We start from the raw sequence: 12,892 nt of genomic DNA, 5'->3' as shown, positions 1-12,892 counted from the left end.
TAAACTAAACCTATCACTAATTTGACATAGCACTAAACTAAACTAACATAGCATTAAACAGAAGAAAAAAGGGGGAAAACCTCACCTTGGTGCGGTCGGCGCCGAAGGCAGTGTGCGGAGGTCGGGGCAGTGGGGGGCTAGTGCGATGGGGGGCAGGCCGGTGGGGCACCCGGGTCAAGAGGGGCACCGGGCAGGGCAGGGGCGCTGGCGGGGAAGGGGCGTCGGCTGCGGGGAGGGGTGGCCGGTGCGGGGAGGAGCGGGGGTGGCTGGCGCGGGAGGGTTAGATGATGCGGGGCCGGCACAGGGAGAGGGTGGTCAGAGCGGGGAGGAGCGGGGGTGGCCGGCGTGGGGACGGGTGGCCGACTCGGGGCCGACGCAGGGAGAGGTGCGGGGAGGAGCGGGGTGGCCGACGGGGAGGAGCGGGGGTGGCCGGCATGGGGACTGGTGGCCGTCGCGGGGTCGGCTGTCACGCCCAAGATGCGTCCCTATCCTCAATTTGGCACGAGGGCCTCGTCAGGGATAGAAGCGCATCTCGTCGTGTCGCAAGAATGGATATCGTTACAAGTACATGTACTGAAAAGAAGAGGTATATATAGGATTGGCTTACACTCACCACGAGCTACATCAGAGTCACATCAGTACATTACATATTCATCAAGAGTAAGAGCAGGGTCCGAGTACGGACGAAAACAAACGAGAAAATGAAACGGCGTCCATCCTTGCTATCCCAGGCTGCCGGTCTGGAGCCCATCCTAGATCGATGAAGAAGAAGAAGAAGAAGAAGCAACCCCAAATGAACAATCAACGCGCTTGCGTCAAGTAACCTTTACATGTACCTGCAACTGGTGTTGTAGTAATCTGTGAGCCACAGGGGACTCAGCAATCTCATTTCCAAAGGTATCAAGACTAGCAAAGCTTAATGGGTGAGGTAAGGTTAAGTGGTGAGGTTGCAGCAGCGACTAAGCATATATTTGGTGGCTAAACTTACGAGTACAAGAAATAAGAGGGGGAAGATCTACGCATAACGGACGTGAACTACTGTTGATCAAATGAATGATCCTGAACACCTACCTACGCCCGACATAACCCCACCGTGTCCTCGATCGGAGAAGGAACTCACGAAAGAGACAGTCACGGTTACGAACATAGTTGACATATTTTAATTAAGTTAACTTCAAGTTATCTAGAACCAGTGTTAAACAAAGTTTCCACGTTGCCACATAACCGCGGGCACGGCTTTCCGAAAGATTTAACCCTATAGGGGTGCTCCAACTAGTCCATCACAAATTACCACAAGCCGCATAAAAATCCTCAATCACGAAGCTCGCGATCTCGTCGGATTCCCTAGTGGAAAACCTCAACTCCGAGATTACCCAAAGCATCACCGGAATCCCGATGCACAAGATATCTCGTCAAAGGTAAAACTAATCCAGCAAGGTCGCCCGGCGTGTCGACGATCCCGATAGGAGCCGCGTATCTCGTTCTCAGGACATGATGGATGGAACTAGCTACGGGTGCCAAACCTCGAGTTTCCCCGTGGTGGCCCCGCAGGCAGACCGTTTGGGACCAACACCATCAGCACTGGCCCCCCCTGTTTATGTAAAATTACTCCTCGGGTTCATGACGCCCTATGCATTTCAATATTAACAAAATTATTATGTTGGGCAAATGTAGAACCAATGTTGGGCCTTGTCAGACCAGCTTTAATCTAAAACGAATTATCAAGGGGGTCCCCATAACAACCCCGATCGTGTTATGAGCGCTCAATTATGGAACATAATACTGGTAGCCGAAACTAAGGGGGCAAAGGTGGAACAAAACACCAGGCTAGAAAGGCCGAGCCTTCCACCTTTTACCAAGTATATAGGTGCATTAAATTAAATAGCATTTAATATGGTGATATAACAAAGAACCCATGTTGTCACATGGAAGCAACTACACCTGCAACTAGCAACGCTAACAACATGGTTAAGCAAGCGGTAACATAGCCAATCAGTGGTTTGCTAGGTCGAACAGGTTGAAGGTAATCATGGCATTGTTGGAAGGCTGATATTTAACAGGTGGTAGGCAACGAGACATAAACGATAGAAGCGATAAACTAGCATGGCAATGATAGTAATGGTATCTGGGGAAATGGTCATCTTGCCTGGGATCCCGCTCGGAAGAAGAACAACTCCGTGAAGTCGGCGAACCAATGTAGTCAAACGGGTCCTCACATTCCGACACGCTTGCGGAACTCTATCGGAATGGAGCAAACCGGAAACAAACATCAACACAAATATTCACGATACGATGCACAACATGATGCATACCCTAATATGATGCATGATCAGTTCATCGATGCAGGCATGGCATGGCAATTCACCTCACACAAACTCTACACATTAAGTGAAGCTCGATATGCCACGGGTTGCATATCGACGAAACTCCACGATTAATTATTTAGTTCACTCCTGATTATTTAACACGCAATATTAAATGTTGTTAACATGGCAAGGGGTGAAGCGATGATCCTACGTGTCATCCTAGTCAGTTTAGCTCGCGGAACTAAGAACGGACGCTACGGCTCAATAGACATGCAACACAAGAAAATTATGCCATGAATGCGTCATGCATGCGAGTTCAAACATCACGGCAAGAAGAGAAAGAAACAGGTGTCGCCACGGCGAGCGAGAGGGAACCATGGCGGCAAAACGGAAACGATGACACGGCAATGTTCCTATCCCGATACTCAACGAGATATTGTGCCAACGTATACAAGTGTGTGCGGAAACGTTAAATAAAGAATGGGGTGATCCCGTATCTCGGGTTCCCATGTGTCGAGGCACGACCGAAAGAAGACAACGGGCAACGGGCAACATACGGTGCATACATACATATATTCATACATCACTTGTACACGATACACGACAACGTATCAACGTTATACCTTCGAAGCATGCACAACGGAGCGGTTCGGTTCGGTGAAGGGGAACAACGGTCGTCGTGGACGTCGCGGAAGTAGTCGTGCACGGTCTCGTCGACGGTAGTCGTTCTCTTGCGTCGATAGACGATCTTCGGCGTCGGTAGTCGACCACGGGTCTTCGGCGACGTCGAGGAAGTCGAACTCGGTTCCGGGGTCGTCGAGGACGTCGTGGTACTCGCAATCTTGTCAACGACCGTCGGCGGCGGGGAGGGTGCTTGTGGTCTTCGGCGACGGAAACCAGCGTCACCACAGCAACACCGGCGACAGCAACTATCATCGGCACACTATGGCAAGCAGGCAAGCTGGCAGCAACACCTCGGCAAGCCACGACAGCAACATATCGGCAGCGGCAGCAGCTACTAGCCTAGCAGCAAACGGCAAGAGCAGCAAAGCAATACGGCGGCTAAGCAACTACATACAGCAGCACAGCTAGCTAGCAGGAGCAAAAACTACCTAGCAGCAACTAGCAAGCAAGCAACCTACAACTACTAGTTTCAGCAACCAGCAAACTAGCAGGGCAAGCAGCAAGCACCTATTAGCAAGCAATCTACAACAACTATCAACCTAGCAACATGGCAAACAGCACCTAAGCAACTAACACTAGCTAAGCAGCAAGCAAGCAGCAAAGCAAGCATCTATCCTGCAGCTATAGCAACACGCAAGGAGGCTACAGCTAGCAACTAGCAACCTAATCAGCAGCCAGAAATAGGCAAGCAAAACGGCAGCAGGCAAATACAGCAACAGCACGCAGCGACAAACACAACAGCAACTGCAAAACGGCAAGCACGGCAGCAGCTAGGCTATCACCAGCAAGAGGGCAGCATGAGGCACCTAGCACGGCACAGCAACTCGACAGAAGCAGCAGCAGCTACAACGCGCAGCACAACAAGCAGCAGCCTAGCTAGCCTCTACAGCAACAGCAGCAGCATCTGGCACCAACGGCAACAGCAATAGCACGGTGAAGGAGATCGACAGGGTGCGGGGAACGGCGAGGCGACGAGCATCTCAGGCAGGGGCGACGCTCGTGAGGGGAGAGGCGACCTGCTGCAGGGCCAAGGCAGCCACGGCGAGGTCGGCACTGGGCCGTGGAGGCGCCGCACGGCGGGGAGGAGATGGTGCAGGGGCTAGCACGTCAGCGGGGAAGGGAGACCGCGGCACAGCGGCTCGGCGAGCAGGAGCTGGCGCGTGGGGGAAGAGGCGGCGCGCGGGGAGGCGAGCATGGCGGGGCGGCGCACCAGCGACGGGAGGCCAGCACGGGCAGGGCGGCGCAGGAGGCGAGGTCGAGGGAGGCGAGGCCATGGCGGCGCAGGAGCGGCTTCCATGGCGGGGGCGCGCTGCCGGCAGGCCAGGCAGCGACGGGGCTGCTCGCGCGGGGAGGCGCAGGCGGCGCAGCTCGGCGGCACGGGAGAGAAGAAGGGTGGACGAGGGGAGACGAGGAGGGGATCATGCATGGGGAAGGCGATGGCGCACGGGGGGAGACAGGGGCTGCGGGCTGGGCTAGGTCAGGCAGGGGCAGGCCGGGGGGGCACTTGGGCCAAGTGGCCTCCCTCTCTCTCTTTACCCTTTTTTTAATCAGAGAAACACACACAAAAAAAAAGGATTAAACAAAACAGGGAAATACTTTTGGCTCCTTCGAAAAAAAATATACCCCAACTATAAAATAGGCTGGGCATTTTTAAACAAATAAAAATGAAACCCTTTTAAGAATTAAAATAAAATCCTTTTCTTACAAAAGAATAAAACCAAACCCCTTTTATTTAAAGAATAAAATAAAAGCCCTTTAAAAGATAAAAGAAAATGAGACGGTTTTAAAAATAAACAAAAGGAGGAGATAAAGGAAACCCGAGGGGTTACCCCATATTTAATAAAAGGATCTTTTAAAAGAAGACGAATCTTTTGACAGGGGTTGAAACTGAACTTTAGCAAAAACCACGAAAACGAAATAAGAGGGAGAGGGGGAGGAGGTTTAGGTCTGCGGTGCAACAAGGTTTGAAGCGGCTTTGTTGCACCCACTCTCACCACGCCAACGAACAACGCCACACCCACAAGCACTCACAAGCATCAACACGGAGCAACAAGCAACACCGACAAATCACAGTTGACATGATGCCATGCATGATGCGATGATGCATACTAAATGATGATGCAACCAACAAAATAAAATAGCCACACGACGGAAACGGAATAAAGGGGGAAATCTTCTGAAGCGTCGGTCTCGGGCTGTCACATCGGCGCAGGGAGAGGGTGGGGCGAGGGGTCGCCGGCGCGGGGGATCTCCTCGGCGGCTGTCGGGGGCTGGGGGCGAGGGCGAGGGAGAGAGATAGAGAGAAAGAGGGTGGGTGGGCACGCCGGCTGTTATGGGGGAGAGAGGGCAATGCCCTAACGACCGTTAGGTTGGTCGCCCCTTTGCCGTCTGCAGCGGACGGCAAAGAGGGGGGTGGGGGCGGGGGTGGCGTCGTCCGTTAGGCCATTACCTTTGTCGTCTGTGTGCCCGTCTGCCTTGCCCTTCTTTGCCATCTGCTGGCATACGGCAAAGCTTTGGCTGATGGCAAAAAGGCCCTTTGCCATCAGCCATATCTTTGTCGTATGTTTTCTTCAAGCGAATGGCAAAGAGGCTCTTTACCATCAGCCAGCAGACAACAAAGAACTGACTGGTGGCAAATTCCCTAATTCCAGTAGTGAATGTGTATCATCGCGGATGTATCTTTTACTGTCATGTGGCTTTGCACGACCTCTGCGGTGCAAGCTGGGTTGATGGTCATCTGTGGCGAATTCGGAGTCCCTTGCTCTACAAGAAGGGATGACAATGATGTCTACTTGGGAAGAAATGATGACGATGATGCCATGTGCTATCTCCACAAGACTCCTTGTATAGGTGTTTGCGGGGTATTCCGTGTGTCCCGCTTAACGAATTGTGATTCTTTTCATCCACTTATCCGTTAATTAACCAAGCATCTTTCTTCTGCTTAGCTAATGAATGAGGCAAAAAAAATGCCTCTGTTTGAAAACAAGATCTCTATTACCTTCCGGGAAATTATAAGACACATCTCTACGGCTAAGCAAATCATGCATAAAATGAGATTGACTCGGTTTGTAATTGACAATTTACTAAAGGAGTCCTACTACAGTGTACAAAAATCTTGATTATATCATACCATAAGCCATCCTCCTTCTCCAACTTTCATGACCACTTATTCAGAATACAAACATTCATAACCTGCAAATCAAATATACCTTTGCCCACCTTGATCCAAAGGCTAACAAACTTGAGATCACCTTACCAAATTGTGTTTATTAGATTTATCACCTTCCTGCCACAACAATCTTTAAGAATATTTTATGCAAAGGTCCTATAGTCGAAAAGTAAAAATTGATATCTTGTAATAAGGAGTATTAGTTAGGCATAATTTAATAGAAATGTCGGAATCTACCTTGCCAACACCTAACCATATCCTCAACTTTACTCTCATCACTATTCCTTAAGTATAGATAGGAATTCTCAGATATTTCACCGGCAAAGTCCCAACAGTATACGTAAAAAAGATTGTTTATGGTACAAATCAATACCATTACTAACACCCCGAAAACAACAATCACTTTCATGGAAGCTAATCATCAAAAGAAACTAAACCCACTTCAGCAAGATTAGGAATAACCCCAATATGAATTAAAGATACCTTGTGTTTAAGTGTTTTAGCTCCTTGCAACATGCCCACAACAATATTAAACAAAATGGGAGAAAGTGCACACAAACACACCACTGCCTTAATTTTTCTTAAAGGAGAATAACCCCGAGCTCTGTATTTGGGCGATGCATACAATCACTTTCTTAATTATTCACAAAGACCTTACAAAGTAATATATTAACAAGTCTCAAGATGGACATCTTCGTAACATATATCGCTACTCGTATCCACTTGATGAAGGGGTATGGATTATCTGAGTCGAATACCCAGACCTCACACCAAAACCTAACATCTAAAGCTGAAGGGCCCAACCAAGCCGTATTGACGGATCTGGGCACACACCGGTAACGCACTCACATCGAGCACCGCATGCGCACGCTGCAAACACCGTCATCACCATCTTCCATCGATCCATCTTCAGAGCACGTACTGACGTATCCATCTTGTCAGGTCTGCCTTCACCACCGCCACCTCCCTGTGCGCATCCATAATCACACATCTATCGTTAAGACCCTGATGCGCCACGCCGTCAAGACCAGCCCTCGTCGACACCAACCTCTAGATCCAGATCGCCGCCAGCGCCATCCCGATGGTGCCACAGAACCCCCCCCCCCCCCCCCCCTAAGGACTCGTTAAGGACCGTATCGATCATTAACTTTAACACCCTCGTTCTCACTCTAAAATGCTCCATCTGTTTTATCCGGCTAATATATTTACCAGTAAACTCCTTTATGCTCAGCATATCAAATAAAAGCTACCAATTAATCTTATACTAGATTGGAAACTGATGATGCTAACATACCTGCAATGGAAGACGCGCTAGAGGATACAAATATAATGGAGCAGGAAAATGTTGTTGTTCGGTGATAAAACTGTTGCTTACCTCAAACTTTACAGGTATTCACCGAGTAGGAAAATATCTGATCTTGAATTCCTCTGAATACAACCACGACGGATATTTGACGTCCAATGCTAACTTTGTACTACTACACATATTCACATCCACAACAAATATTTGAACTCGACTCTATTTCGTACATCTAGGGATCAACATGACTACTTTACATAAAGAATAATGAATACAATATACAATTGAAGCTTCTACCATCTAACGAACTACGGATGAATCATCTGGACACTACCCGTAGGTTGGAGGCATGTCGCTTCAAGAATGAGCTCAGTTGGCTCCACATGGAAATTTGGGAACCGAAGAGCCGCACACTAACTGATTTCTTGGACCCTGTCCTAACAAACTCCAGCTCCCTCGATACCCCATGTTCTTCAAAGCTGGAATCTTCAAGAAATGGGAGGTCAACTGTACCCTCAGACTCCACATTCTTAAGCCATCCTCGGAGCAAATAGTTTATAACCTGACCAAGGAGAAAAGTTCAGCTGAAAAGGAACTCACTAGCCATGAACGTAAACCCCGGTTGGTGTCACAGCTTTGACTTCACAAGTGGTGTAGTTTCTAATGGCTTAAGACCCCCATGATAGCTTAAAATTTGCTTTGGCTGGGTTTAACCAACTAATACCTAAGACTTGACTTAAGCGCTCAAGCCTACTAACTTCTAACTTGACACGGTATTGCACAGTAGGGCAGGTTCATGAGCCTAAAACGTTTCCACTGCTAAGGCAAATAAAGATCGAATATCTCTTGCTTGAGTGATAACGTGAAGATGACCTAGGGTCAAATAGATGTGGCATACAAGATGATTATGAAAACTGTAACTAACAATCTTGAAGGTTACCTCTAATATCTGAAAATAATCAAATAACAAATTACAGAAAAGATAGATGTGTTTGCCTACAGCAGATCCTCATCTGTGCTTGGTACTCCAAGCTAGTGGCCTCTACGGGCCTTGCCTTGATGTAACTGTAAGTTCAACCCCACATGACAGCGTCCTTCATTGCATGTAGGTATCCAATATCTATTGTTGTTGATTTCTCTTGAACAAAGATTGTTCTGCTAGTTGGCAATCCATTGCTGTGTAAGGCTAGGCTTGGAGTGCCCTGCTTCGGGTATGAGTACTTTTTTGCTTGGTATGACTTGTATTGTATCATTGTTAATTTCCTAGCGTGGCTTACTAGTGGGAAGTTATTGGTCCCAGTGGCAGAGCTAGAGGGTGGATAGGATGGGCCCACCCTAGATTTTTTTTCACTCGCCTTTATATCATAGAAAAAAATAAAATAAAAATTATGTTAAGATTTGCATTGTTGGCCCACGCTCACCCATTGGGCTGGATCTGTCAATTGGTGTAGGTGTGAAATGTTATGTTTACAGAGTACAGTTATGTGAATTGCTTGCTTAAAGTATAGTTTTGAAGTGGTTGCTTAAAGTATAGTTTTGACAGAAGAAATGAGTTCTGTGATATTTACTCTAAAAACGAAAGGCAAAATTTACAAACATATTTTTATATTGTATTTATTCGAACTCGTTTTCTGAAAAAAATGAAGGACAATGCACAGGTCCAACAAAGATCTTCTCAATTTTTTCTATGGTTAACTTGTCGATTTTAAAGTTGCATGTTTGAAGCCCGATAGCAGTTTGCTCTTGATATATCTCCCTACCTTTATGAACTATCAATGAGACTATGAGAGTATTTTATAAATAGAAAGGGGGGCTATAATTTGTACACGGCAACAATAGTTACCTCAGGAACCTCATCATGAGGACAGTGACCGGCAGGGCTGATTTCATAATAGGGTGCTTCTGGGACCTGCTGCTTGACTCTGATACCCCAATAAGGTCTAACCCAAGGATCTTCTTTCCCATACATAAGGGAAATGGGAATGTCCTGCCTTTGGCACCTGCAGATGATCAGTGTTAAAGTCGAAATTGATATTTGTAAGCAATGGAGCAGTTCATCAAGTTGATCCTTCCATCTCACCTAGATAGTGCCTCCTGAAAGGATATCTGGCCCATTGGAGCAAACATAATGGAGGCAAATGATGCAGCAGCTGCCGGGTGTTCTGTTGTCTCTATAATACGCGAGAACACCTTATCAACATTTGTTGAGTGGTCAGCATATACTTGCCTGAGTATCTTCTGTATACTTCTTGGGTCGCTTATCTTCTGCCACCTGCATCACGAAAGGATCAATGGGCTATCCAATTTGTAGAATCCAATGCATGGATAACAAACATAATTCTAATGATGCTATAATCTCGTATATGATATCCTAGTATGTGGAGAGAAATAATAGTGCAAGAATTACAGTAAAATAATAGTGCAAGAAATAAAGTTCATGGTTTATATGAGAATGTTTTTTTTTTCAAGAGCTGATGATGTCAGCTTATTGCTAAAATTTCCATGTCAAAGGTTCAGGTAAATCCTGCGCATATTATGTAAAAGGCATGAACCACATAGCGACAATCCATGAATCCAACTTAGTGAAGAAAAAACATCAACGACCAGTAATTAACAGCAGGGAAACTTAAGATAATGCAATCTGCGCGTGTATTGTTCTGAAACCTAATAAGTAACACATACACTGTTTCAGTAAGTTTCCTCACAACTGATGGAAGAGGAAATGTCCCAGCCCATGGAAAAATCTTTGACAAACGAGGAGATCTTGCAGGATTAGGAAGGAAACCCCAAAATGGCGTTGCATTAAGCAATGTGACCCCCTTTACAAGGTGTGGACTGGATGCAGCTAAATACAGAGCAACAAAACCTCCAAGAGAGTTTCCAACAATATAAACTGGTTCACCGATAACCTGCAAGAGGTTATAAACTTAGAATAAGAAAAATGAGACATCAATCCAACAGTTAAAGATATATGTCACTGAACTGGTTGTGAATAGGAAGATTCTAAGTAGTATGAAAACAAAACAAAAAATGTATGATTGACATAACAGTCCTGGGAGACACGTCAACAATTATAACCAGCAAAGTTGAACCTCTAACACATAGATCAGTTATATTCCCAGGAATTTTCTTAGTCGTATGACCAAAAACCAAGAAACATTCACCAAACAAGATGTGTTAACGATACATCATTTTTCTTTCATTAAGAATTAGTGAGCACCAAAGAAAATTTTCTTTTTTTTGAAAAGGAGGGTGACCCCCAGCCTGTGCATCATTGCGATGCACACAGCCATCAAGCATCAAAGAAGATGATCACATAGTGTTTCAACTGGGAGATTCGCGAGTAAGCAAGAACTCAATTATGCAACTATGACGAGTTTGAATATACATGATATTTGGGATTCTTGACCAGCTCACCATAACAACGTTTCCACAAGTCTATGTATAGATGTATAGTACTAAGAAAATACGTACATAATTAAATTGTTGTGGAACTCCATTCTTGGTATCTGCTACCACTTGGTGATCTAACAACAAGCACTCGTGATGAAAGTAAAATAGCTAACTTGCTCTCTAAAAAAAACTTGCTAATTATTGCAGGACTACCGGAGAGTGCAAAGCACAGGAAGATTTGTTAACGTGAAAGACATATTAGCAAAAAGAATACTGGATTAAACAACAGATATTCCAAAATGGTACCTCCTCAATGAAATGCTGGACCTGGTCACGCCACAAGTCTACAGAGTACACCAATTCATCTGCCCATGGTTGCGAATCTTGTCCAAAACCCCAATACGATTCCTCATCATCCGCCCCTGCCGTGGCCTTAGGAGCAGGGTCTTCCGACGGCAATGACATTCCCTGTCCTAGAAAATCCATTGTCCACACCTTGTAATCACGTCCAAGATCCATCAATTGCTTCTCAAAATGGAAGGTGCCCACTCCAAAACCTGGTAGAAAAAGCACCGCTGGCGCCTTGCTATTCTTGGTGCCAGACTTCTCGTAGTATACCGTCAGCTTCGGCCTCCACTCCCACATACCAGTGCTGATTTGGGAACTGTCTGGCCCTTCTGGCAGACCAGGAATCGCCACTTTTTCGATCTGGCCTACCTTCTTGGAGATGCCCTGGAGGGCAGCATCGACATCGCTTACATCGAAGCTGCGGCTGACATGAAGCTTTCCTGAATCACCTGGATTTGAAGCTCTCCCAACACAGAGCACTGCGCTTTTCTTTGGCCGGGTAAGATTGGTATGCCGCGGACCAAGGCCAGTGCCCAGGAACCTCCGAGCACTGCTAGGTGTTTGATGAAATGCCAAGCAAGAGTGGCTGGAAGAAACCACTTCCATGGCCGCTTCCGTAGCTAGCACACTGGTTCTGCAACAGAGTAGCGAACAAAATTTACAAAGTTGCTCCGGAATGAAGAATTCCACAGTCTATATAGTCGGAGAAATGAAAGCTAATACTTTTGCTGGCATATATGAGAGATCCAGTGAAGTTGATTTATTTATTTTGAAAAAGAGATCCAGTGGGATTAAGCTAAGGCCTTCTTTGGTTTGGAGGAATTTTGTAAACAAGGTTCCGAAACAACACTTAGGTTCAGCAGTTAACTGAATCCGACCCTGACGAATGACCAACTGTACGCAACTTATTTCAGACAAAGAAAGCAGGATGAATCGCACCAGATTGGCACCATTTTCTTTGCACGAAAATGGTACTGTACTAGGAACAAGCAGGGGCGGACCTAACGTCAGACTTGGACAGGGTTGCTCACGTGAAAAAGAAAAGACCAGAAAAAAGAACTCGGAATCGACAGCTGGAGCAAGTTAGGGTTCGTCACCAGCAAAAGGAGTCGGCCCAGCTCCGGTTGGATCTCCACGCCACGGCAGCACAGTAGAGCGGAGGAGGAGGAAGAACACCTTCCAGTTCTAGGTGGCGTACTTCGGTGCCCGAGGCTTGTTCGGCGGAGGACGGAACAGATGTACTACTACTAGTAAGTGGCGAGGAACGAGGGGGGTGGTTTTGATCTGGAAGGCCTCGGTGCACCATCGACTTCTTGCGTTCAGATCACTCCTACCGAACTCATTTTGCGTCCGGGTAACTCCTACCTCCGCTTGTCTTCTTCCACCTCTCCACATCGAGCTCATGGCTTTTCCCTCGACCACTCGTTCTTCCCGTTCTCCACGGAGACACCCCACCAACCCATCGGAATATCTGGTGGACGGCTCGGGGTGGAGCCACCTGTATTGCCGCGCATAGTCGTGCACGTGTTCTGCACAGGTCATTCACAGCCACACAGATGATTCCACGGTCAATACTAGTATCTCCGACATCTGAAATACCGAGTATCCCCAAAAAAAAAATCTTAAGCCTCCTTTGAATTGGTTCATAGTGTAGGAGAATAAATGAAAAAAATTCAAAGAAAATGAAATGCA

The 12,892-nt window shown here is 46.7% G+C and overlaps 1 protein-coding gene across 1 annotated transcript; it reads right to left on the bottom strand.

Moving 5' to 3' along the window:
- Positions 1-7,560: 7,560 nt before the first annotated feature.
- Positions 7,561-12,597, bottom strand: LOC123407445 (pheophytinase, chloroplastic). The gene is made up of 6 exons (XM_045100582.1): positions 12,298-12,597; positions 11,159-11,834; positions 10,142-10,368; positions 9,540-9,731; positions 9,303-9,459; positions 7,561-8,021 (listed from the first exon to the last, which is right to left on the bottom strand). Exons 2-6 carry the CDS (start codon positions 11,804-11,806, stop codon positions 7,779-7,781), a joined length of 1,467 nt encoding a protein of 488 aa, XP_044956517.1. The 5' UTR covers positions 11,807-11,834; positions 12,298-12,597; the 3' UTR covers positions 7,561-7,778.
- Positions 12,598-12,892: the final 295 nt, after the last annotated feature.

The sequence above is a fragment of the Hordeum vulgare genome, chromosome 7H, assembly GCF_904849725.1.
Source record: "Hordeum vulgare subsp. vulgare chromosome 7H, MorexV3_pseudomolecules_assembly, whole genome shotgun sequence".
Classification (NCBI taxonomy): Eukaryota; Viridiplantae; Streptophyta; class Magnoliopsida; order Poales; family Poaceae; genus Hordeum; species Hordeum vulgare.
The sequence above is the reverse complement of the archived record's forward strand: the minus strand, read 5'-3'. Positions and strand labels throughout refer to the sequence as shown.

Bases quoted from the DNA above. Each gene is read 5' to 3' on its own strand.
- LOC123407445 (XM_045100582.1), bottom strand. From the start codon at position 11,806: ATGGAAGTGGTTTCTTCCAGCCACTCTTGCTTGGCATTTCATCAAACA. The intron at 10,369-11,158 runs GTACCATTTTGG...AACCTCTTGCAG, and splicing joins TCCAGCATTTCATTGAGGAG to GTTATCGGTGAACCAGTTTA. The intron at 8,022-9,302 runs GTAACTATTGTT...CTCCTTGGTCAG, and splicing joins CTCATGATGAGGTTCCTGAG to GTTATAAACTATTTGCTCCG.